Source organism: Equus asinus, chromosome 12 (assembly GCF_041296235.1).
Source record: "Equus asinus isolate D_3611 breed Donkey chromosome 12, EquAss-T2T_v2, whole genome shotgun sequence".
Lineage (NCBI taxonomy): Eukaryota > Metazoa > Chordata > Mammalia > Perissodactyla > Equidae > Equus > Equus asinus.
This window is the reverse complement of record NC_091801.1, coordinates 37,092,182-37,115,247: the sequence shown is the minus strand read 5'-3', so window position 1 is coordinate 37,115,247 and position 23,066 is coordinate 37,092,182. Positions and strand designations below refer to the sequence as shown.

The 23,066-nt window shown below is 41.4% G+C and overlaps 1 protein-coding gene across 3 annotated transcripts in view; it reads right to left on the bottom strand.

The window, feature by feature from the left end:
- The window catches only part of DECR1 (2,4-dienoyl-CoA reductase 1), a 67,558-nt gene that overhangs the window by 36,509 nt on the left and 7,983 nt on the right, over positions 1-23,066 (bottom strand). Inside the window, exons 1-2 of one of the 3 annotated variants that reach the window (XM_070481327.1) lie at positions 7,744-7,829; positions 17-86 (exon numbers count right to left, since the gene is read on the bottom strand). The exons of 1 other annotated variant lie outside the window; for it this stretch is intronic. Coding sequence is in view for 1 of the 2 variants with exons in the window: in XM_070481326.1 (XP_070337427.1) it covers positions 7,744-7,803 (60 nt within the window). In the remaining variant the exon portion in view is untranslated. Of the gene's footprint in view, positions 1-16; positions 87-7,743; positions 8,036-23,066 lie in introns of those variants that run through there. One more of the 3 variants, XM_070481326.1, reaches the window with a different exon arrangement.

The window sequence follows — 23,066 nt, the reverse complement described above, 5'->3', positions numbered from 1 at the left end:
ATAACTTTTAGCTTACCTATTTCACCATCATTGTCATCATTACTATTGATTTGGCCTCCATATTAAAATCCCATTCCTGAAAAACACTGATGTCCTCCAGAGTGAAAAACACAAAAATTAAACGCTAGCATGGCATTCAAGCTGTTGGACAATATGGCCTCAACCTCCCTTCCCAGCCCCACCTCCTAACTGTTCCACCATGTAGGTATACGCTCTGCGCTCACCAACCCCACGGCACTCTTGAAACTTGCCAAGCACTTTCACCTTCCAGCCTTTGCTCCTGCTTTCTCTTCAGCCTGAATTACTCACTTTCTCAACCTAGCAGAGTAAGCTTCAAAACCAAGTAAAAGTGTCAAAATCTTTTGACAATTTTTAACAGGTGCCTCTGTCAAAAGAAATGGGCCAAATGAATCCCTCCCTCCATTAGGATGCAGTCTTCCACACCAGACTGTGAGCATCCAGGAAGGCAGAATAGTCCCCGTTCATCACTGTAGTAAGGTTTCTCGTACTAATTAGGCATTCAGTAAATACTTGTTGTATTGGATGTAACACTGATTGGCCAGGTTTCAATGCCATTCAAAAGTGCATGGGTGCAGACATGTAGTTTTATGCAGATACATGATACAAATCCAGCTCTTTGCCAATTGTTTTAACAAGTTAAAATAGTCATTTCCAATGACTAACTTATGGCATCTTAAAAATCAGTTTACACTCAAGAAAATCCAAATCTATTGATATATGAGTAATAACAAGTCATTTGCAAATAGAAAAACTAGACGAAGGGTTTAAAGAGGTAGTCCACATAAAGAAAATACATCCAACCACATTGATTATTACTTAGTAAGCATATAAACAAAGGGAGATACCATTTTTCTCTCACTAGATTGGGAAAGTTCAAAATTTTATAATACGTAATACGAGAAATGGCTTATTAAAGTCACTCACAATCTGATGACATGAATTGGGGCAACATCTTTGGAGGCCAATTTGGCAACATTTATCAAAATGATAACTATGAACATCCTGTGACCCAGCAACTCCACATTTAGGAATTTATCCAATAGATATACTCACTCATTTGAGGGGTGAGGAGAAGCTATATTTGAAGATATGTATTAAGATGAAAAGGAATTTATGAAAATTCTATATACAATCACATGAAAAATAAAATACTAATAAATTTAATAAAAGAGGGCAAGACTTGTAAACTGAAAACTACAAAACATCATTAAGAAATTAAAGAAGACCTAAATAAATGGAAAGACATCCTGTGTTCATGGATTGGAAAACTTAATTTTGTTAAGATGTCAATATTCTCCAAATTGATCTACAGATTTGATGCAATACTGATCAAAATTCTAACTGGCTTTTCGCACAACTTATGACAAGCTTATCATAAAATTCATTTTTAGGGACTCAGAAATGCAATGGACTTAGAATATGCAAACATATTTACTAAAGCAATGTTTGTGATAGAAAAGACTAGAACACAAACTATCTGCATTGCCATAGGTAACATACCCAAATGATGATATCATCATACATATGGTGATACATGCACAAAAATTGTTGGAAGGATCCACAAGAAATGATTCATAACAGTAACCTCTTGGGAGAGGGAATTATTGAATTGCTACTGCATACACTTTTGTACTGATGAATATTCGACATGTTCATAAGTTAATTTTTCATTAAAAAGTTAAGAAAATCAAATCAGACATGTGAGCATACAATATACAAAGGGTATAAAGTTACAGAAAGAAGAAAAGTAGCACAGAATCAGTGTCATAAGGATGTATGCCTTATTTGAAGTGTAAGTTTTCTATATTCCACACTTAAGTGTGAGCTCTATTTACAAAGACAATGAAATATTACCATATCTATTTTTTTGGAGTTTTAAGTATCTGTTGATTTAAGTCAGAATGAATATTTTTTTAGATCAAATTTATCCCGAATCCAATTCACATGATAAGTGCTTTGCAAACTGGGCCTTAACTGTCATCTAAAAATCTCAGCTTGGTAAAGATCAGACAATCTTATTTTTCAAAGGATGACAGTGATAGCTAGACGGACATGGTACTTGATGCTGCAGTGCAGAAAAGGACAGCCCTGCAGAATGAAGAACTGTCCCATCCACTAATGCCAATAGCGACCCTATAAACTTTAAAAGAACTGAGTGCCCAAACTCTACCCACTCCCACGGCTTGCCGCAGGCCGTGTTAAGCTCATTCTCTGTGCCTGTGTGGATTGCTCGAGCACCTCCACCTGCTCCTTCGCTTAAATAGGGTACGGCAGAGAGGCCACTGATATTCTAAGTTCCTGCAGAACACAGATCTTGTTGCCACAGCAACTTGAAGGTAAGGCTGAGCAAATATAAAAGAAAGTTAGCTGGACTCCAAGCTCCAGTGGCTAGGTTGAATTATGCAATTGCTGCATAGACAAGAAATTACACTTTTGTAATTTAAAATTGTAATAAAAAAAGATATTACAAGCAAGACAGAAACTACACTTTTGAGTAATGATACATCTTATAGCAATGAACATCAGTCCTTGAAAAAGTAGTTGTTCTGTGCTATAGGGTGTACTTCTCATTTTTATTAAGTTCTGATTTGCAATTAGATGTGGACCAAACAGATGCTTCCCCATTACTACACAATAAAAGGACATGAAATCAAAAAGATAAATTAGCAGACAATCTGAAATTTTCTGAGATTTTCACTCCTGCTTGCCTCTCATTCAAGTCATCTCTTATTGATCCCTATCATGTTAGACAAAACTAACAGTATTTTTAAACCAAGAAATAGAACCTCTGCTCTTGAAAAGGGTTTGTTTTGATTTGGGAATTTGCTTATATGAAAAAGTATTAGAGGTAAACTAGGGATTAGGATTAGGATAGAGTTAACTCAATTATTTTTAGCAAGTTTTTCCTGAGCATCTACTATGTCTCGGCCACTGTTCCAAGCAATGGCAATATAGCAGCCAGCAAAACAGATACAATGTTCTACCCTAAGAGAGATTCTCTTTTGGGGGGAGGGAGATAACTAAACTAAGTGAAATATATAGTATATTAAAAGCTAATATCTCCTGTGGGGAAAAATAAGGCCTAGGACAATGAGGTGACATTTCAGCCAAGTCCTAAAGGAGGTGAGGGAATGAGTCACATACTTCTCTCAGGCAGAAAGAAGAGCGAGAGCAAAGGCCCTGAGAAGGAAGTGTGCCTAGCACAATGAGGAAGAGTCAAAAGGCCAGTGCTTTGCTGGAGAGGGAGAAGGGAGGGAAAGAGGGGCAGCAGGTGAGGTCAATGAGGTTAAGGGGCCTGGATCATGCAGGCTGAGTCCACCACTATGTGGGCTTAGGCTTTTACTCTGAGTCCAGTGGGAAACATCTCCAAAGTTTTGAGCAGAAGATTAACATGATCTGCCTTAAGTTTTTAGAGGATCATTCTGGCTGCTATGGAATGTAGGAGGCAAGGGTGGAAGCAGGGAGACTAGGTATGACGCTTTTGTAGCAAGCCAGGCAGGAGAAGATGATGTCATAGACAGGGATACCAATATTAGACGTGGCAGGAAGTTAGCAAATAAGATTATCTGCAGGTGGGAAGGTCCCAGAAAATGGACCTAAAATTGCCTGGTCCAGTGATTTCTTCTTGCCTCAAAGCCCAACCTCAGCACACCTTAACCTATTTCACTAAAAGCTGAAAAAAGTCTTTCACTTTACTGAAAAGATCAAGGCCATCTGGCTGAGAGAGCCTTTTCCACCTCTCCTACCTTCACCTCAGTATCTCTGTTACTTTTTGCATTGCTTTTGTGTTTTAGAAGGAGTAAGATTTAACTGTGAACTAGAAGAAGGAAATGGACAGCAGTCAGACAGAAGGCATTAGCCTAGGTGAGAAATAATGAGGACAACAGAAATCAAGATAAGACAACATTTTCCACATGCATTTAACATGTAGGTTGGCCTGAATTCAGAAGCCAACCCACTGGAAGAGGTGAGAAGAGGAAAGCTGAAGATAACTGAGTTTTCTAGTTTAAATAGCTGTGTGTGGAGTGATGCTGTAACTGAAATGACTGGGTTGACATGAAAAGATCCACGTTGGAAAAATGAAGATAAGGAGTGCTGTATTAAAAATGCCATACCTGGATTATCCATGGAATATTCAGGTGGGGATATCTAAACTGCAGTTGGAAATATGATTTTGAAGCAGAGAGAAGAAACTGGGGCTAAAGGCAAATGGCAACATCATTTCAAGGACTGTGAGAGCCTACAGTTCTATCACTGCTTTTGTGATTGAATGCGGTGGGGGTAGTTTCCCCAGACTGGAAGGGATCAAAGAACAGTTGTCTCTTTACCCTTAACTTACTTATATTTACCCAGCCATCTCTGATCTCAAAGTGAGTAATCACCTTAAAGAGAGAAAAACATAGGACAGCTGAGATTGCTGATCATTTTCTACCTGGGATTTTCTTTAAAAACTAAGGGTTGCCTGGGGGCCAGCTCCATGGCATAGTGGTCAAGTTTGGCATGCTCCACGTCGGTGGTCCAGGTTCGCTGTTTTAGATCCTGGACACAGACCTACATCACTCGTCAGCCATGCTGTGGTGACAACCCACATATTAAAAAAAAGTGGAGGAAGATTGGCATAGATGTTAGCTCAGAGCTAATCTTCCTCAGTAAATAAATAAATAAATATAAACTAAGGGTTGCCAAACATCAATGGAATGTCTTCTAACACCAGCTGTATGAAACCCTTGGCTAACTTTAGAATTCCCCTCCTCTTTTGATGTGTTTTATAATGACCTGTGTGGAATAATCTGAGATCTAGATTTTTTTAATATTGCAAAGTTAGCTTTACAGTTTTGGGAGGGAGTTTATTTTGAAATTCTTCATATGCCTATCTGAGCTCTGAGGCCACCATTCATCCATGTGATTCCTTCTAGTGACTCACATCCTCTTTCTCTTCACCTAATATATCCCCTCTATCCCCAAGCCCCATGCATTTTACCTCCCTGGTATCGTTCCCCTCTATCCACTGCCTGACTTCAAAGGCCCATATCTCCTGTCATTCACAAATACTGAGGGCCTATGTTATGTCGTCTCTTATCTGGTCTCCAGCCTCCAGTCTCTCCTCACCCAAACCCATCCGTGATGCTGCCCCCCAGAGTACTGCAAACCTGCTCATAGTACTTCTCTCCTTAAGATCCTTCAATGGCTCCTGACAGCTGTATAAAGTCCAGATTCCTTTGCTTCACATAGCACACCAAATCCTCATGACCTGGCTCCTGTCCATCTCTCCAGCCTCACCTTCCTCTGCTTTCTCTTCTTGAAATTTACACTCAGGAAAACAAAATACTCAGAGTTCCCCAAACACAAACTGTCTCCTACCTTTCTATCTTTACACAAATTGATCCCCCCCATCATCCAACATTCATCATTCAAAGCCAGCTCTGAGAGTTCTATGCCTTCCCTAACACTCCCATACAGAACTCACAGTCTCACCTCCATCTCTGTAACTTAATTAAATTATCTATTTACCAGTTTAGAAATTCCAGGTGCCATTTAACATGCTCAACACACATCACTTGAGTCCTCTTCCCCCTGCCCCCCTCATAAATGCCCTCTCTCAGAGAGTGGCATTTCCCTTAGCTCAGAGGCCAAAGATAGAAACTTGGGCTTCATCTCATACCACAAATCCAAACTACTAAGTTCGGTGGATTGTAGTCCTAAACAGCTCCAACACCGCCCTTAGTTCAGATGCTCAGCACTTTTGTTTGGACTTCTGGTCTCTCCATCTTGTCTCATCTGATGATAACACTATCCTGTTCACAATTTGATGGTGCCATATCACCTTCTCAGCATGGCCCAATCTTCAATGGGCCCCCCACCACCAACCAATCACCAAGGCCTCTCAATTTACCTCCTAAATACCACTTGACTTCCCTCTGCGTACACACCATTCCCTAGTTGAAGCTGCCATGGCCTATCATTTGGAGAGAGGATTACTGGGGTTTGACCACTTGCCTCCACTCTCGCCCCTACTCCCATGGGGTCAGGACAAAGCTCTCATTCCCAGAAGAAATGAGAGAACTTGAGAGCAGTGTTCCTATTTTTTAAAATTTGCATCCCCAGGGCCAGGCACACAACAACGCACAGAACCAGTTCTGAATAAACGTTTGTTGTGTTGAACTAAGGTCTACTGGCTAACAGTAGTACAGTGTAATACAGCACCTCATAAATAGGAATTATGACAAATGAAACATTTCCCTTGGTTCTTGGTAACAAGAATATTCAAATTAGGGGTTTTAATTGTAACAACTTGTATTTACCCACAAAAACATGATGTTCCCTGGAACAACCTCCCACTTCACAGATGTGAAGACTTTTCTACTCCAAGGAATTCAAACCCAAGCCTGCATATGCCAGGAAGGCAACAAAGCATACTAACTGGGGCATCTCTTGCCTCCAAACTCCAATCCTCAAAACTGCCATTTTTCTTAAGCAGAGGAATTTCAAAATTGTCAGATTACAATTAATTTTTAAATGAGTTCATTTTCTCCCTCTCAAACTGTATTGTCTAATGGTGTCAGAAGCGCTGGGATACAATCTGTGTGACCTTATTACTACAATCGTAATGATTTGTGTTAAAAAAGAAAATTTCTGAAGACTTTCTACCTCACAGAGCTGTTGTAGGATTCAAATGAGAAAGTTCTTGAGAAGGGATCAGAAAACATAGGCTTCTTTTACAGTGACCTGTAACCTAAATCCTTACAGGAAAAGAAAGTAGTATCAACAAAACACTAGCCTTGAACAAACCTCACTTTCTAAAACCAAGTTCTCTTACTTGGCTCACCATGCCCTTTCCTTCTGTTCACATTGGGACTTTGTCCGTATTTTTCAAAAAAGAATACCATGGCTGCCCATTCTTATCAAACTGAAAAAAGTTTTTTCACAGTTGGCAGATTAATTTTTCCACCTGGCTAAGGAAATTGTGTTTTTTGGTTTAGTTCAATTTATTAAGACTTTTTAATTTATTTGGAGGAAGGGGCTGTCTTGGATATCATTGCTTCTTTTTACTTTTCTTTTCTTTCTTCCCCTCTCCAGTTGTCTTCACTTGCATACTTTATTTCCATTATGGGTCCAGTGAAGAGATGTTGACAGAACAAAACAACAGTATGGGGGGAGACAGAAGAGGATCAGCCTGAGATTGATCTCTACTGGCATTACTTCTAGGAAGGGGAGTTTAAACAGCTGGGTTTTCTTTCTTTCTTTTATGTGAATATGTTCGTGTTAATATTTGAATTTTCATTAATAAAAGGACTGCAGATAAGGCCAATGCTCCCTTAGGCCCCACTCTCACCCACTCCTCAAAGGGCAGTATTCTCTTTTTCTACCTATTTACACACAACTTTGAAACTTCCAGGAATGTAAAACTTTACACACACGCACACACACACACTATTCCCCTTCTTAAACCCAGTGCCCAGGCTCCTGCTTCCTCCGCGTGGCCCTGCGCTCCGGTACCCGGCTCCTCTCTCCTTGCAGCCAGGGTCTCTCTGTCCTTTCTCCTTGCGCCCCAGTACCCCCTGTCCTCTCTCCTATCTCCACGGGATCCCTGTCCTCCCTCCCCGAGCCCCGGGAACCCTGGTCTTTGCTCTGCGCGCCCCCCGCCATCGCCCCAAAGGCGGGCACGGGCAGAGCGTTCGCGGTGGGCAAGCCAGGCCCTCGGCCGCTCCAGCGCCGCCTTACCCGCCGAGGATCGAAGACCCGAGTAAAGAACACCCGGCCTGGCAGCGCCATGTCTGGCATCCCGAACTTGGCCCGGAAACACGCAGAGCGCAGGGGGCGGGCCAGAAGTCACAAAGCTCCCGGGGCTGGGCGGAAACATCGCACGCCTTGTGACCCCAGGTCTGAGCCCAAGGGCGCTGCCGGGCTCTGCCTCTCCGACGCTTTTTCTGGCTCTCTTTGCCTTTGTCGTCCGGCAGTGTTTTGTAGAGCGGAGAAAGGCGGTTTCGACGTCCTTATGTGGGTGAACGAACCCCTGCGCCAGAAAATCGTTTGCAGATTGCAGAAACACGCGACATATACACACTGCCCACGGAGTGCTAATGCCTTTTACAGTAATTTGTGTCTTTTCCTTAAGTGCACGTTTAAGTTCGTGTTTGGTGTGGCGGTGAATCACACATCATCAGAATAATAATATCTTGGATTGAAAACAAAGCCTCACTTTTCCTAATGCAAAGCGGCGGAAATCTAACAAAAGCCGCACCTTTGGGAGGGCTTTGACTTTTTGCAGAACACACCGCCCCGTGTTGTCGAGAAAAGCGTCCTGCTTTTGCTTTTTCTCTCTTAAGGGGTTAATAATACATAAACTAAAAGCAAATGCTGACCTTTAGTTTATCACTCTCCATCTTAGTTTAATGTACCTGTTGACCCGCTGCATAAGCTCAGATCACATTTCTTTCTTCACTTCTAAAATGTGAATATTCATACCTAATCCAGGATTATTGTGAAGATTAAAAGAGGATGTGTGTGAAACCCCAAACTCAGGCTGACAGTGAGTGACAGAGTTTACTAAGTGCCTGCCATTTTTTAAGTGCTGAGAGAAAGAAAAAAGCAGCCCCTGACATTCAGAACATTGCCTGGCAGTCACAGGTGTAGGGGAGGAAGACATTTCCTCTACCAGCTCTGGGTTCTTCTGGCCAGAGAACGAATTAAATTCACATGAGACAGAATAACAGGAGAAAATTAAACAAAGCTTTATAACATGTACACACAGGAGAGGCTCAGGCAAACTGAGCAACTCACCAAAATGGCTGAAGCCACCACCTTAAATATCATCTTCAGCTAAAGACAAAGGAGGATGTTGGGGGAGGTTACCAGACAAGTACAGTAAACAGGAGTAAGATTATTATGCAGACTTAAGTCCTTGCCTTCCTCATTGATTAAGAGTTTCCAGACATAAGGTCATGCCCCCTTCTTCCTGGTGCAGAGAGGCAGACACCTTTACAAATGGAGATTTCCTTTACAATTGTAAATGTCTGTTAACAAAGGGTAAGTAAATTCTACTTTTCAGAGTTTCTTTCCTGTCTGCAGTTTTTTAAAAGTAACCAGCACAAAATATTCCTCATACCAAAGAGACATATCTTGGTGTGGCCAATTGCAGTCCCCCACAGGGACAGGACCCATGGGCAGTAAGAGCTGCAGCATGGGGACAGGACCCACGGGCAGTAAAAGCTGCAATGTGTTGAGGGTTAGAGCTAAATTTATAAGGCATGGGTACGTGACTTATTTTTATTAGACAAAGGAAAGATGATGTAAAAAGTCATTGAACGGTATCAGTGCAGGAGGGGTCTGGTTATTGTGTGGTTGTATAACTTTAGATATGTATTGGGTCATATAGATCAGCATATAGGCCAGGACACCTTGGGCTTCTCTACCTGGGGCAGCCTTGATCCACATCACTATAGACTGAATATTTATGTTCCCCCCAGATTCACATGTTGAAATCCTGACCCCTAAGGTGATGGTATTAGGAGGTAGGGCCTTGGGAGGTCATTAGGTCATGAGAGTAGAGCCCTTATGATGGAGATTAGAGCCCTTGTGGAAAAGACCCCAGAGAGCTAGCTCATCCCTTTGACTACGTCAGCAGTCTGCAACCCAGAGGACAGCTCTCACCAGAACTCAATCATGCTGACACCCTGATCTCGGACTTCCAGCTTCCACAAGTATGAGCAATAATTCTAACATACTGGGGTTAGGACTTCAACAAATGAATTTGGAGGGGGCACAATTAAGCCCGTAATACTTACTCTCTCAAACTATTTTCAGACCAACTTTGGAGGCCTGCTCTGTCTTCTCAAAAAGCGATAAATAGTTCGTATTCTCTTGGTGTATGTGTTTGTGTGTAGGTGGCATCATTGGTCTTGACATCGAAACCAAAATTTCGGTGGAAATCCATCTTGTTTCCACAGCAAAGTAACAATATTAGTGTCTTAAAACAATACACATTTATTATGTCATAGTTTCTATGGGTCAAGTATCTGGGTATGGCTTACCCAGGTCCTCTGCTCAGGCTGTCACAAGACTGCAATCAAGTTGTCCACTGGGGTGTGTTTTCACTTTGAGGCTCAACTGGAGAAGAATCTGCTTCCAAGCTGTCAGCAGAATTCATTTCTTTGTGCTTATATGACTGAGAGCTGCAGCCTCTGCTAGCTATTGGCTGGAGGCCACTCGGAGCTTCTAGAGGTTGCCTGCAATTCCTTTCCATGTGGACTTCTTCAATGTGACTGCTTATTTCATCAAGCCAGCAAGGAGAATCTCTCACCTCAGGGAGCACTCAGTCTCTCTTTTAAGGACATCACCTGATTAAGTGACGCCCACCCAGAATAATCTTAATCTCCTTTTAATTATGGTGGTCCAGTGGTTAAGATTTAGCATTGTCACCACCATGGCCTGGGTTAGTTTTCTGCTCAGGAAGCCACACCACCCATCTGTTAGTCGTCATACTCTGGTGGCTGCATGCTGCTGTGATACCAAAAGCTATGCCACCCGTCTTTCAAATACCAGAAGGGTCACCCATAGCAGATAGGTTTCAGCAGAGTTCCCAGACTAAGACAGACTAGGAAGAAGAAGCTGGCCACCCACTTCCAAAATGTTGGCCATGAAAACCCTATGAATAGCAGCAAGCACTGCAAAAAAGACTAGGCAGGGTTCTGCTCTGCTATACACAGAGTTGTTAGGAATCAGAGTCAAATCAACAGCCCTAACAACGTTTTCATTAACTAAAAATTGACTGCTTTGGCACCTTAATTACATCTGCAAAATCCCTTCACCTTTGCCATATTCTATTGGCTAGAATTAAGTCGCAGGTCCCATTCATACACAAGGGGAGGGGATTACACAAGGTGTGAATACTACGTGGTGAGGATCATAGGGATCATCTTAGAATTTCGCCTACCACAACCTCTGTGCTATACATGGGGAGGAAAGGAGGTTGCAAACGTTTTAGGTAGACCCATGCTCTACCACCAGTCAGAGGGGAATAGCTATATAATACATTTAGGCAGGCTACACGCTGGGCACTCAGATTCACTGTTGGTGCTCAAGCTTGGTAAACCTTAGCAGAAAGTAGGATTTCAAAGGAACAAGCCATCTGAAGAAAATATAACTACAGAGGACTAAAAACCAAAGAGGCCTCCCCAAATGGCTGTGTAAGACCTGGGGCCCTTCTCATGATCCTGAGAGGGAAAGAGAGAGGCAGGGCTCTAAAGATGACTAAGGTTGAATTTCCCCCATAATCATGGATGGATAGATGGGGGCTAGAAATGGGACTTAAATAAAATAAGGTGATATTACTTTTACTCTTGAATATGTGGTTGAAAATTCACAGCCACTATAACTGTCTTGAATGTGACATAGAAAGAAAAGCTCATAATAAATTAAAAAAAAAAAAGTTCCCAAAAACATACCATGACTTCTGCCATCCCACCTCAGGTTCAACCTTTGCATCTGGCAGACTCCTGCACCCAACAATGGCTGCTCCTAACACCCTCCCTCTCCCACCTCCCATCCCACATACACACACATACATACACCACCACCTCAGTGTGCTGCCTCCAATCCCCACCATCAGGAGTGAGCTTCAATGTCATTTTCTCAGAGAAAGTTACCTTGACTTCTGAACTAGTTTAGGTCTCCCTACTAGAGATATATCCAAGTTTAACAGTATCTGAAGCTTATACACTCTGGGGAGCCCTCTTTAAGAAGAAAAAGAATACCAAATTAGGTGCAAAAATGAATATGTATTTAGAACGTAGGAAGAAATCATAACAAAGAGAATTGTCAAAAAATTCACAATACCATAAATTTCACACAATCCAGAAAAGTAAGGTAATATGTTTAGTTGAATGCTTACGATATCGCCATTTTTACTTTTCCCTGGTATTTTTCAGCTGCATTCTCTTTGATCACCTCCTCATATTTCAAAGATTTTGTGAGCGTATTATCCATAAAGAGTTCAGGTGCTACATCACACGGCCTCACACGTACACAGATTTGCTGTTTGTAGGACTGCTACAGATTTATATCCAGCAAAAACAAAATTTCTGATAAATTCTATTGTATGTGATTCCCATCACACATACACAAAAAAGTATGGTGCGTCATAATAGCAAATACTGCATTGTCAAATATTCCTGACAGAAGAGAACTTCCATTTGACTATGCATCCATGAAACCATATTCTCTGCTTACAATTTTACACAACTGATACTAACTTCTGCGTCTATATACTTCAAACGTTTTAAACTTTGCATCTCCTTCAATCCCCATATACTTCCAGGGCTGGGCACCATAGGACACATCTATATCTCAATACTACCTCTGGCCTTGTACATACATGTCCCAGGGTGGAGAGAAAGTATATTTCTGGAAGATAGTCCTATAGCAGGACAACTACTGTTGACTTAACTCTACAGTGAAGTGACAAAAACCCCAAAATATTTCTTGGTTAATCCAAGTCAAACCTATCCCCAAGTCAACTTCCTCTTAGCAATTCCCAAAAATGCTGGTGGTCACTCCAACACCATCCAGTATGAGAGGAGGTTTGACAAGTAGAAGTAAGAATGAAAATAGTTCTTTTAACCACAAATGTTAAGATATCTTACTTTTCCAAATTTTACTGAAAAATAAATGTCCCTGGGTCCTTGGAAGGGTTGTACAAGTGAGGGGTCCTGAAGTTAATTAGCTTTAGGAAAATCCACCTCTCCCCATGGTATAGATTTTCATAAAGCACTGTATTTCTCTTTTGTAGCTCTTATTACAATTACAGTTGCATCTCTCATTTATTTATATTAGAGGGGAGGTGGGAGGAGTGTCTTTTTTATTTACCATCCTTCTATCCCCCATGTCTAGCAAATGCCTGGTACATAGTGAACTCTCAACAAATACTTGTTGAATAAATGAATGAGCACTGAGACTGTTGCCATCTTCTAAAGGCACTACCATAACTATAAATTAAAGAACTTGTGGCATTAACAGGAGCTACTAAGAAATAGATTGGGGGCATGAAAGAAAGAGGCCATTCCAAATGCAATGAGTTATTTCAATGAGGCAAGAGCCATGAGGTCTGACTTCAATGCCTGAGGACATATTATTCATGAAAGCTGATATCTCTCAACTTTTTTCTGTATGTCAGACTGTGTTCAGCACCCTATGTACACATTTCGCTAGTCCTCACAAGCACTCATGCAGTTGATAATATTACTATCCCCATTTCTCAGCCATTGTATTATACTCTTTGCTAGTGGGGTGTAGACTTGGGAGCCAGCTGCCAACATTCAGGCCCAGCTACATGTCTCACTAGATGCATAATGTTTAGCAAGTTATGAACTTTTTCTGTCTGATTTCCTTACCTGTGAAGGGCAGATATTAAGAGTGCCAATCTCACAAGGTTCTACTGAGGTTTGAATGAGATAATAATTTTAAAGCATTTAGGACAGAGCCTGGTACATACAAAACAGCCAGTAAACACTCACTATTATGCTTATAGACAATGATCAGTTGTTAACTCAGAGTTAGGGGTAACCCCCTGACATCACTATGCGATGATTTTTTTCTTTTCTCATGAAAACACAAGCTATAACTATTCAACAATTTCAACAAGGTATTACCCAGAAGATAAACCACCCCAAGGAGGAAAAAAAAGGGGGGGGGAACCTACAAAATACCTAGCTAGCTCAAACATTGTTGTCTAGAAATTACACTTAGTGCTGTTTAATATTTTTGTCAGGGGTTTCAGAAAAACCTAACATGCAGTGTCCAAAATAAGTTTACAAAGTTGTGTTTTTATGAAATTGTGGCTCACAGCTTCTGTCCCAGGGGAAGAAGTTGAAGAGGATCATCAATCCCACTCAGTTTGGTAATGTAAGGGATATGAATTAGAAATGAGACAATTCTCCCTGTTGAAAATACAGAAGAGACTCCCTCCCTTCCTTTTTTGAGAGCATTTACTTTAGAAAACTTGTCTTTCTCTTTGAAGTGTATGTAAATTATTTTTTTAAGGCTAAATAAACCCCTTGTCAGTTTTATAACCCAGGAATGTCTTTCTCTAGGAACTGGAGGCCATCTCTTGGAAACTGTAATCCTGAAGGAAGATAGCGTCCCATCTCCTAGTTTCTGTGAGTGGGTGGGAGCCTAACTTTAGAGGGCCACCTGGCTCCAACTTGCAAAACTGCCTCCTGTCATAAAGATGTGAGAAATTTATTTTTCATTTGAATAAAGGCAATTAGCTCACACCTGATCACTCCAATTACCATGTGAATTCAGGATAAATTATGTGTGACAAATGGTGCTGTCAAATCCTCTTACTTGAGGACTAGTTATTTGTGGTTTTTTTTTTTTTTTTTTTGAGGAAGATTAGCCCTGAGCTAACTACTGCCAGTCCTCCTCTTTTTGCTGAGGAAGCCCTGGCCCTGAGCTAACATCCGTGCCCATCTTCCTCTACTTTATATGTGGGACGCCTACCACAGCATGGCGTGCCAAGCAGTGCCATGTCTGCACCCGGGATCGGAACCATCAAACCCCGGGCAGCCCAGAAGCCAGAATGTGCGAACTTAACCACTGCGCCACCAGGCCGGCCCCCTAGTTGTTGTTTATCTTGAGAATATACATGGAATGGTTTGTATCTGCTTGGCCATATAAAAGGGTGAGATTTCTTTCTGTCTTTGCAATCTCCTTAGCAGATTACCTATAATTCTGGTTTATACTTATTTAATAATAAAACTGTTTCCTTTCTCTTCTGTCTTTGTGGAGAGGCTTTCTGGAGTGGCAAGAGATTTTGTTTTTAATTATGTTTCTCCAAGAGCAACAAACCCATCAGTGAGCAAGGACTTCAGTGCCCAGCGCTAAAGCCATATAGTTATACCAGCCTTGGGCCCAGATTCCTGGGGAAAGAAAGTCCTCTTCTACAAACGGCCAGAGGGTGGCTTAGTACTGTCTTGGAGAGGGAATAAAGTTACTGAGAAATGCTTTGACTGGTTTCCCTCTCATTACTGAAGAATAGCAGGAAGGCCTACCTGCAAGGGGAAATTCTGCTCACTTTAGGTGGGAGGTCCTGGACATGTGACCTGTAACATCCTTAAAGGTACAAGTTTGAGTCTGAGAAAAGGCAGCTACAGTTGATAATGTTTCTCCCTCTGGTTTTTGATCCAGTATTCACTCCCTGGGATGCACAGCACAGAGATGGCTCAAGAGTAGTGCTCCATGGACTCGATCCAGGCTGCAGCTGAAGGGATCCAAAAAGAAATGGACTGAGAAGCAGAAGACCTGATTATTGTGTTCTTGTCACAACTGCTACCAATTGGTTTTCTGTTACTGAGGATATATACTTTTATCAGCTTTATATTCTTCATCCTTAAAATTGGGGTGTTGGTGTACATTACCTCTAAAATCACTTGTGGTTCTAAAACTCTGTGATTTTACAAATAAATTAGGTTTTGCAGAATTATTATAGGCCATCTGGTGTGGTACTAAGAAGGTCATTGTTAAATGCTGTTAAAATAAAATAACTGATAGATACATCTTTCTTTAGCTTATTAGCCCTTATGTGTCTCTGGTGTTTGACTACTTCATCTAATTTACACGTTTTAGATGATTATAAAGCTTCAGATTTTCAAAGTGCTTTGCAATTATTAATTAGCTTCATGAATGTCTTCTGGAAAGGAGGCTAACCCATGATCCCATTACATAGGCTTATTTGTTCCTATTCTGTAAAGTCAAATCTTACACTTTGCAATTTGGGACTATGGGGAATCAGAATTTGCCACCCCAAAATGTGTCTCTCTGGCTTGATTATTTTCAAGAACAAAAGACTCGGAGAGAAACTTTGACCTTCCCCCAACTGCCTAACAGAGTTTAAGATAGAAGGCCTGTCCCAGAAAGAAGCTATCCCCATAGGTAACTAGGTGTGGTAGACAGGAAGGCACCTAGCAAGGCCCATTTTTTATCAAAGTTCTCTCTCATTGTCTGTAGATGGCCCAGCAAACATTTGTTTACCAAACATTTGCTTTTCCATCTCCATGTAAATTGCCTTCCTTCCCTTAGAAGTCCCAAACTACTACCTCCAACATCCTCTGTATTTAGCTGAATATTGTATTTAAGGTGGTGGCTTCAGCCATTTTGGCAAGTTACTCAGTTTTCCTGGGTTTCTACCATGTACACCTGTTATTAAATTTGTTTGATTTTCTCCTGTTATTCTATCTCATGTCAATTTAATTCTTAGGCCAGCCAGAAGAACATAGAGGGCAGAGGAATATTCTTCCCGTACAGGGTCTTACTTACATTCTTTTATCTTTCAATTTTAAAAAAATAAATTATGGTCAAACAGCCAATTTGAGTCCAGCAATTCACTGTTTTAATCCATTAGTGATTCTAATAACGCACAGATTAACCTTATATGTATTGTTATATTTCCATGTGAAGACACACCTTGAGTCAACACTGGTTCTCCACATGTTGCTCATTCCCCCATCCCCCACCTACCTCCACAGCTCCAACATAAGTATAGGGTAGAAAGAGATGCAAAAGAGGTTCGAGGTGTTAAGTTCAACAAACACTTATGTCATGTATCCATCACTATGATAAATATTAGTGATATAAAAGTGACTTGACAGTAGTGACACAAAAATAATTTAGACATAGTGCCTACCCTCAAGGAACTAGAAAGGAAGGAAAGGACAGGAAACTAATATTTGTTTAACACCTACTATGTATAGTATAGTATCTCATTTAATGCTACCAATAATAATGCAAGGTAGCTATTATTTAAGCCCACTTATATATAAAAAGGTCTGTCATTTGTCATACTGTGGTGGCTGTGTGTTGCTCTGATGCTGAAAGCTAAACCACCAGTATTTTAAATACCAGCAGGGTCACCCATGATGGACAGGTTTCAACAGAGCTTCCAGACTAGACAGACTTAGGAAGAAGGACATGGCCACCAACCTCCAAAAGAATTGACCATGAAAACCTTATGAATAGTAGCAGTGCATTGTCTGATATAGCACCAGAAGATGAGAGGATGGCACAAAAAGACCAAGCAGGGTTCTGCTCTGCTATACACAGGGTTGCTAGGAGTCAGAATCAACTCAACAGCACTAACAACAAATACATAAGAGGAGACTGAGTTACCTTTACTGTTACCTGTGTGTGCTCTTGAGACAATTAAATTCTAACTCTATTAAACCTATGTTTTAGCTTAACATTAGTTAGAAATTAATGGCAACATTAATGAAATTTGTGAGGAAGACAAGATAATCTTTTAAATGGTTTTAAGATAAGGTGAAGGAACCAAAGAGAGAAATTGAAGATATGTAAGAGAAAGAGATAACTGATAAAGCAAAACCTTGGGGTAAATGAGAGGGGATGGGATTAAGTGAAGCACAAATTGATTAAAGACAAACTGAAGGGTCAAATCATACCCTGACACCAGAGATAAGATGGTAAGAATGAGGTACAGGTTGATATTTTAAAAGAAAAGAAGTTTGTCTTATGATGGGAATAAAAGCAGAGTAGGAGAGAAATTGTAAGGTAAACCTTGCATCAATTTCTTCAGTAAGATGTGATACCATATTCTTAGAAAGAGACAAGGAAATGACCAGATTTGAGGAGACTGGCAAAGGCATGGAATAGCTCTCCAAGGTTATAGAGAATGGACATTTTTAAAAGCAAGAAATGGAACCAATGAATCATGTTCTGTAATTCAACTGATATCAGAGTTTATGAATTTGCATTGGCTCCAGATTTTGAAAGATAGGCAGATTTTATCCAGAAGCCTCAGTCTGGAAGGTTGTTATAAGAATGACTCATGGTTGGGAGTTTGTTAGACAAGTGACTATAGAGCTGAGAGCTCTCAGAGTAAAAGTAGTTGTGAGAGCTACTTAGCACCGAGAGCTGAGCTGAGAGTAAAAGTAGTTCAAGCGACAGATCCTGGTGTCCAGCTGGAAATGAAGGAGGATAGAAGGAGACTGATAACCTGGGTAAAGTGGAGGAATCAAGTCGCTGAGACCTGGATGAGGCTCAACAGCAGGTGTAGTGGGAATGAGCATATTAGAAAGCTAGAAGACCAGGCATTTCCAGTCAGAAAGTAGGATATTATTAAAGGTGGAAAAGCTTCTGGTGATGCAAAGACCTAAAGTGTGGCCATCAGAGGTCATGTGTGTGGAGTAGAGATGAAAGTCCTGAAGTTGAGAAAGTCAAAGAAATGTGAGCTTAGTGGCTAGAATGAGTTTTACAGTTATGTCTTACAATTACTTGAGAATGATGGCAGGAGTTGAAATGGAGCAAAAAACCTCTCACATAGGTAGCAATGTCCTCACTGAGTACAGGCAAGTCATATGGACACACCTGCAATAGGTAACAGTAAGAGGAGGTATAGCGGGTGGGTAGTCACACAAAAAGATCCTGACCTAGAAGAGATTTTGAAGGCAGGAAAGAGTAATGGTCTAAAATGGAAGTGAAGGTTTAGGGGGGAATTGTACTATTAGCCAATAAATATGTTGGATATCAGTGTAGGAGGTATTGGAGCATCTAGAACCTGTCAAGGGAAGCTGAGATTCAGGGTTAGAGCCATTTCATTTAAGGAAGATGTAGAGGGAAGTTTTCACGAAGACTTTAAAGATCTAGGAGGGTTTGCTTACAACAGATCAGGAGGTGAGAGGAGATTCCAGCAAGCCACAGGAAGCAGTGAACATGGAGCAGAAACAGACCAATTTGCTACCAATCTTAACTCCATCTGCATTGTGCTCTCTCTTTTAAAGTTTTCTGAGCTCTGATTATCAGACCTGTGTTGTGGCCAAGCCACAGATAAATTTGCCTTTATAACTCTGACACTGCCCCCATCTCTCTTCCTTTCTGATTCCCTTCTGGGAATCAGACAATAAATAAGACACAGTTACAGCATAACCCAGCTGGGAAAGGACTTGGCCTGATAAGGGAAGGAAGCGACTTTGCCCTGAAGAAGCTGCAGGACCTAGCCAACATGTATCAGCAGGAACAAGGAACATATGGGACTATATCCTGAAGATACTGAACAAGGAGCAGTTGGAAAATGAATTTGGATAAGGGAGAGTTTATTGATTTGGGAGCACTCTCCAGGGAGAGAGAATTTAATACCCTGGTAAGGACCCTTGGAAATACTATAATGCTTCTACAATGGCTCTTAGAAGCTTGAAGAAAGTGGTGGCCCACACTAATAGAATTAGAAATGTCAGAATTGCCATGGCAGATAGTGGATGCAGGGAGCAAAAGGCTCAGAGAACTGGGCATGCTAGAGGGGCTATACCATGTAAGCCTGGAAACTCTATTAGATGACAGCATTCTGATTCAGGTCCTCCATTTATCAAAGTGACTAAGAATTCTCTGGTGAGAGGGGTACGAGGATCATTGAGAAGCTCAGTGGTGGCTCTCCCCTGTAGGTCATGGCTGATGACAAAAGATGCTGTTACAGAACTGGGTTCACAGATAGCAACAGGGATAATAGAATTCTGATACAATAGAGGCCAGCTGGCAGCACTTAACCTTCAGAAGGGTACAACTATCCAAATGAGTGGCAAGACTGGAGTGCAGCCAAAGATCCTGACCTCTGAAGATAGTTGATAGAGTATGGCATCCTTATGGGGGAAGATAGAGGCTAGCCAGCAAGGGCATGCTGAGTCTATAAAACGAAAATAAATCAAGAATGGATAACACAAGGCTGAGAGCAGCAGCCTCAATAAAAAGTCACAGTATCTTACCCAGTTTCCTGACTTAATCCAGTTTACCAAACCAGAACCCATGGACTGAAGGAGAGGCAGGAGCACCAGGAGGAAGGGAGAATGTGTGGTAATGGCTTCCCCCGAGCCGACCCCACCCCCAGTCCTTCCCCAAAGAACCTATGGCCATTCCATTGGGAGACCATACACTGAGGAAAAGGGAATGCCTAAACATTTCCAGGATTGTTGGATAAAATCATTATTAATAACCAGGAACCTAAAATACTATTATGGCCCCTAGCTAGAGAAGATAATCAATGGAGTGTTTGTCCAGGTCTAGTATACAGTGGGTTGACTAAGCGCATGGACCTATCTGGTGGTATTTCCCCAGTTCTCAAATGTGTAATTGGAATGGACCTACTTGGTAGTACAGCACCCACATTGGTTCTTTGGGTAAGAGCTATAGAAGTGGGAAAGGCCAACAGGGAGCCTCTTAAATTGCACAGCCAAGATAGTAAATAAAAAATAATATAGGGGAATGGTAGATATTTGTCCCACCATATCTCCACTTAATTCACCACTTTGCCCTACAAAGGCCCAACAGTTCCTGGAGAATAAACAACAGACGCCTGCAACTCGACCAAGTAATAAGCTCAATTAGAGCTGCTGTCCCAGATATGATATCTTTATAAGAGAAGATCAATACAACCTCAGGTAACCAGTTTCAGTTGGTTGATATGATGAATGTGTTCTTTCTCAACCTTATCAGAAAGTGTTCATGTTCAGTTGGAAAAAATAACACAAAATATTTATAGTCTTTCCCCAGGGCTATACTGTCTCTCCTACCCTCTATTATAATATATTCCTAAGAGACTTGAATTATCTGGACATCCCACAGAACATGACACTGGTCTATTACATAGCTGGAATTATGCTAATCAGATTGGAGTAGCAAGAAGTGACAAGTTTATTGGAGGCCTTGGTGAGACATGTATACTCCAGAAGAGGAAGAAAAAAATTCCTAAAAATTGTTGAGGGTCCACCAAATCAGTGAAATTTAAGGATTCTGGAGTCTAGGGTGTACTTTTTTGTGTCCTGTTTAGGAAAGATCTCCCTATTTCTTGATCACGTTTTCTTTAAAAATACCTATTTTACCTTCAGATTTAGATCTATGATCCATCTGGAATTGATATATTTTTATGTCTGTGAGGTATGAGGTCAGTCTTCATTTCTTCTATAGTGTTCACCACTGAAGGGAAACCAAATTTGCCACCCCAAAATGTATCTCTTTAACATGAGGATTATTTTAGGCTGATTTTTAAAAAAAATTTTAATACAGTTCAAATCAGCATAACTGGTTCATTTCAGCTCCTTTACTGCCAAACCTGGGGGTAGGGATTGCTTCAGTTTCTCTGCCTTCTCTTTGTCTGTGATGGCCAAGATATAAAGGTATCTGCTGCATCGAACTTTAAACTTCACACTATCCTTATCTTTTTTTTTTTTTTTTTTGATGAGGGAGATTGGTCCTGAGCTAACATCTGTTGCCAATCTCCCTCTTTTTGCTTGAGGAAGATTGTTGCTGAGCTAACCTCTGTGCCAATATTCCTCCATTTTATGTGGGATGCCGCATAGCATGGCTTGATGAGAAGTGCTAGGTCAGCACCCAGGATCTGAACCTGTGATCCCCGGGCCACCAAAGTGGAGCACACAAACTTAACCACTCACCCATGTGGCCAGCACCCTCCTTATTTTTTCTTCACATTGACAAACTTAGCATCCTTCTGCTGGGCCATGAGCAGAAAGTCCTTGATCTCTTTGATTTTGTGAGGCATGACTGCAAGGGGTACAGGACAGCGTAGCTGGCACAGCAAGCAGCAAGAAGTGAAGAAAATGGAAAAGCTAGGCTGATTATTTTTAAGAGAAAAAGACTCAGAAAGTTTTTCTTGTTACCTCCCCCTTAACTGCCTAAAAGAATTTAGATAAATGGCCTGTAACAGAAACAGAGCTATCACCAAAGATATCTAAAAAGAATATGGGCTAAGTGTGGTAGGGGAGACTTGGCAGGGCCTAGACATCAGAGTTCTTGCCACATCCTATTGTCTTTTTAGGGCATGGCAAACATTTATTTACCAAAAATTTGCTTTTTTGAGTGACGTCAGCAACATGGCGGCATGAGCTCACCCGGGACTCTCTCCCCTCCAAATTACAACTAAAAAGAGCAACTGCTTTCCAACCAAAAATAAAAATCCTAATAACAGAAATTGTCAGAGACAAACAGCGGCCAAACGATGCAAGGCGGAGAGGCTGGAGCCACCCTTGGAGGAGCTGGAACAGAGTAGGAGAGAACTTCACTCTCAACCCTAGAGACTGGGATTGCTGCTGCGGGTGAGGGAAGGAGCGGGGGAGGGGCCGCGCATCCGGGGATCGTCCAGGACTCCCACTGCTGGTGCAGTGGAAACCCTCTAAAGGGGGAAAGCTTTCTCGTGGGGGAGCCCCAGCAAGCCAGGGCCTCGGGAGACCAGGAAGCGAGAGCTGATCCAATCCATGTCAGCATGAGTGAAAGTGACCTTCCTCCTCCAACACACGCTGTGAGCAGCCATCCCCGCTGAAGGCAGAGGTCTCAGAACCAAAGCTCTCGACCCCCATCTAGTGGAAACAGGCTGTAACTGCAGCCGAATAATAGCATCATGCGCAAAAACTGCTCCTCCACCATCCAGCAGTTTATAAAAGCTCCAGTCCACAAGGAAAACAATAAAAATACAGAAGTAGGTCCTGAGGGCATGCAAATGGGTAAACTAAGTGAAGATCAGTTCAAAATAGCTATCCTCAAAATATTCAATGAGGTAAAGGGAAATTTAGAGAAACAAGTCAACGATTTCTGGAGTTATTTCACAAAAGAGATTGAAATTATAAAGAAGAATCAATTAGAAATACTAGAGATGAAAAATACAATGGATCAGATAAAACAGAATACGGATTCCCTGAATGCCCGTGTAGACACCACAGAGGAGCAAATTAGCATAATTGAAGATAGAGAGGCTGAATGGCTCCAGACAGAGGAAGAAAGAGAACTAAGAATTAAAAAAACTGAAGAAAATCTCAGAGAAATAGCTGACTCAATGAGAAAATGCAACTTAAGAATCATCGGAATTCCTGAGGGCGTGGAAAAGGAAAATGGAGCAGTAAGTGTGCTCAACGAAATAATAGAAGAGAACTTCCCAAATTTAGGGCTTGAGAGAGAAATGTGTGTGGAGGAAGCTTTCAGATCTCCTACATTTGTCAATGTAAAAAGACCTACTGCAAGGCACATAGTAGTAAAAA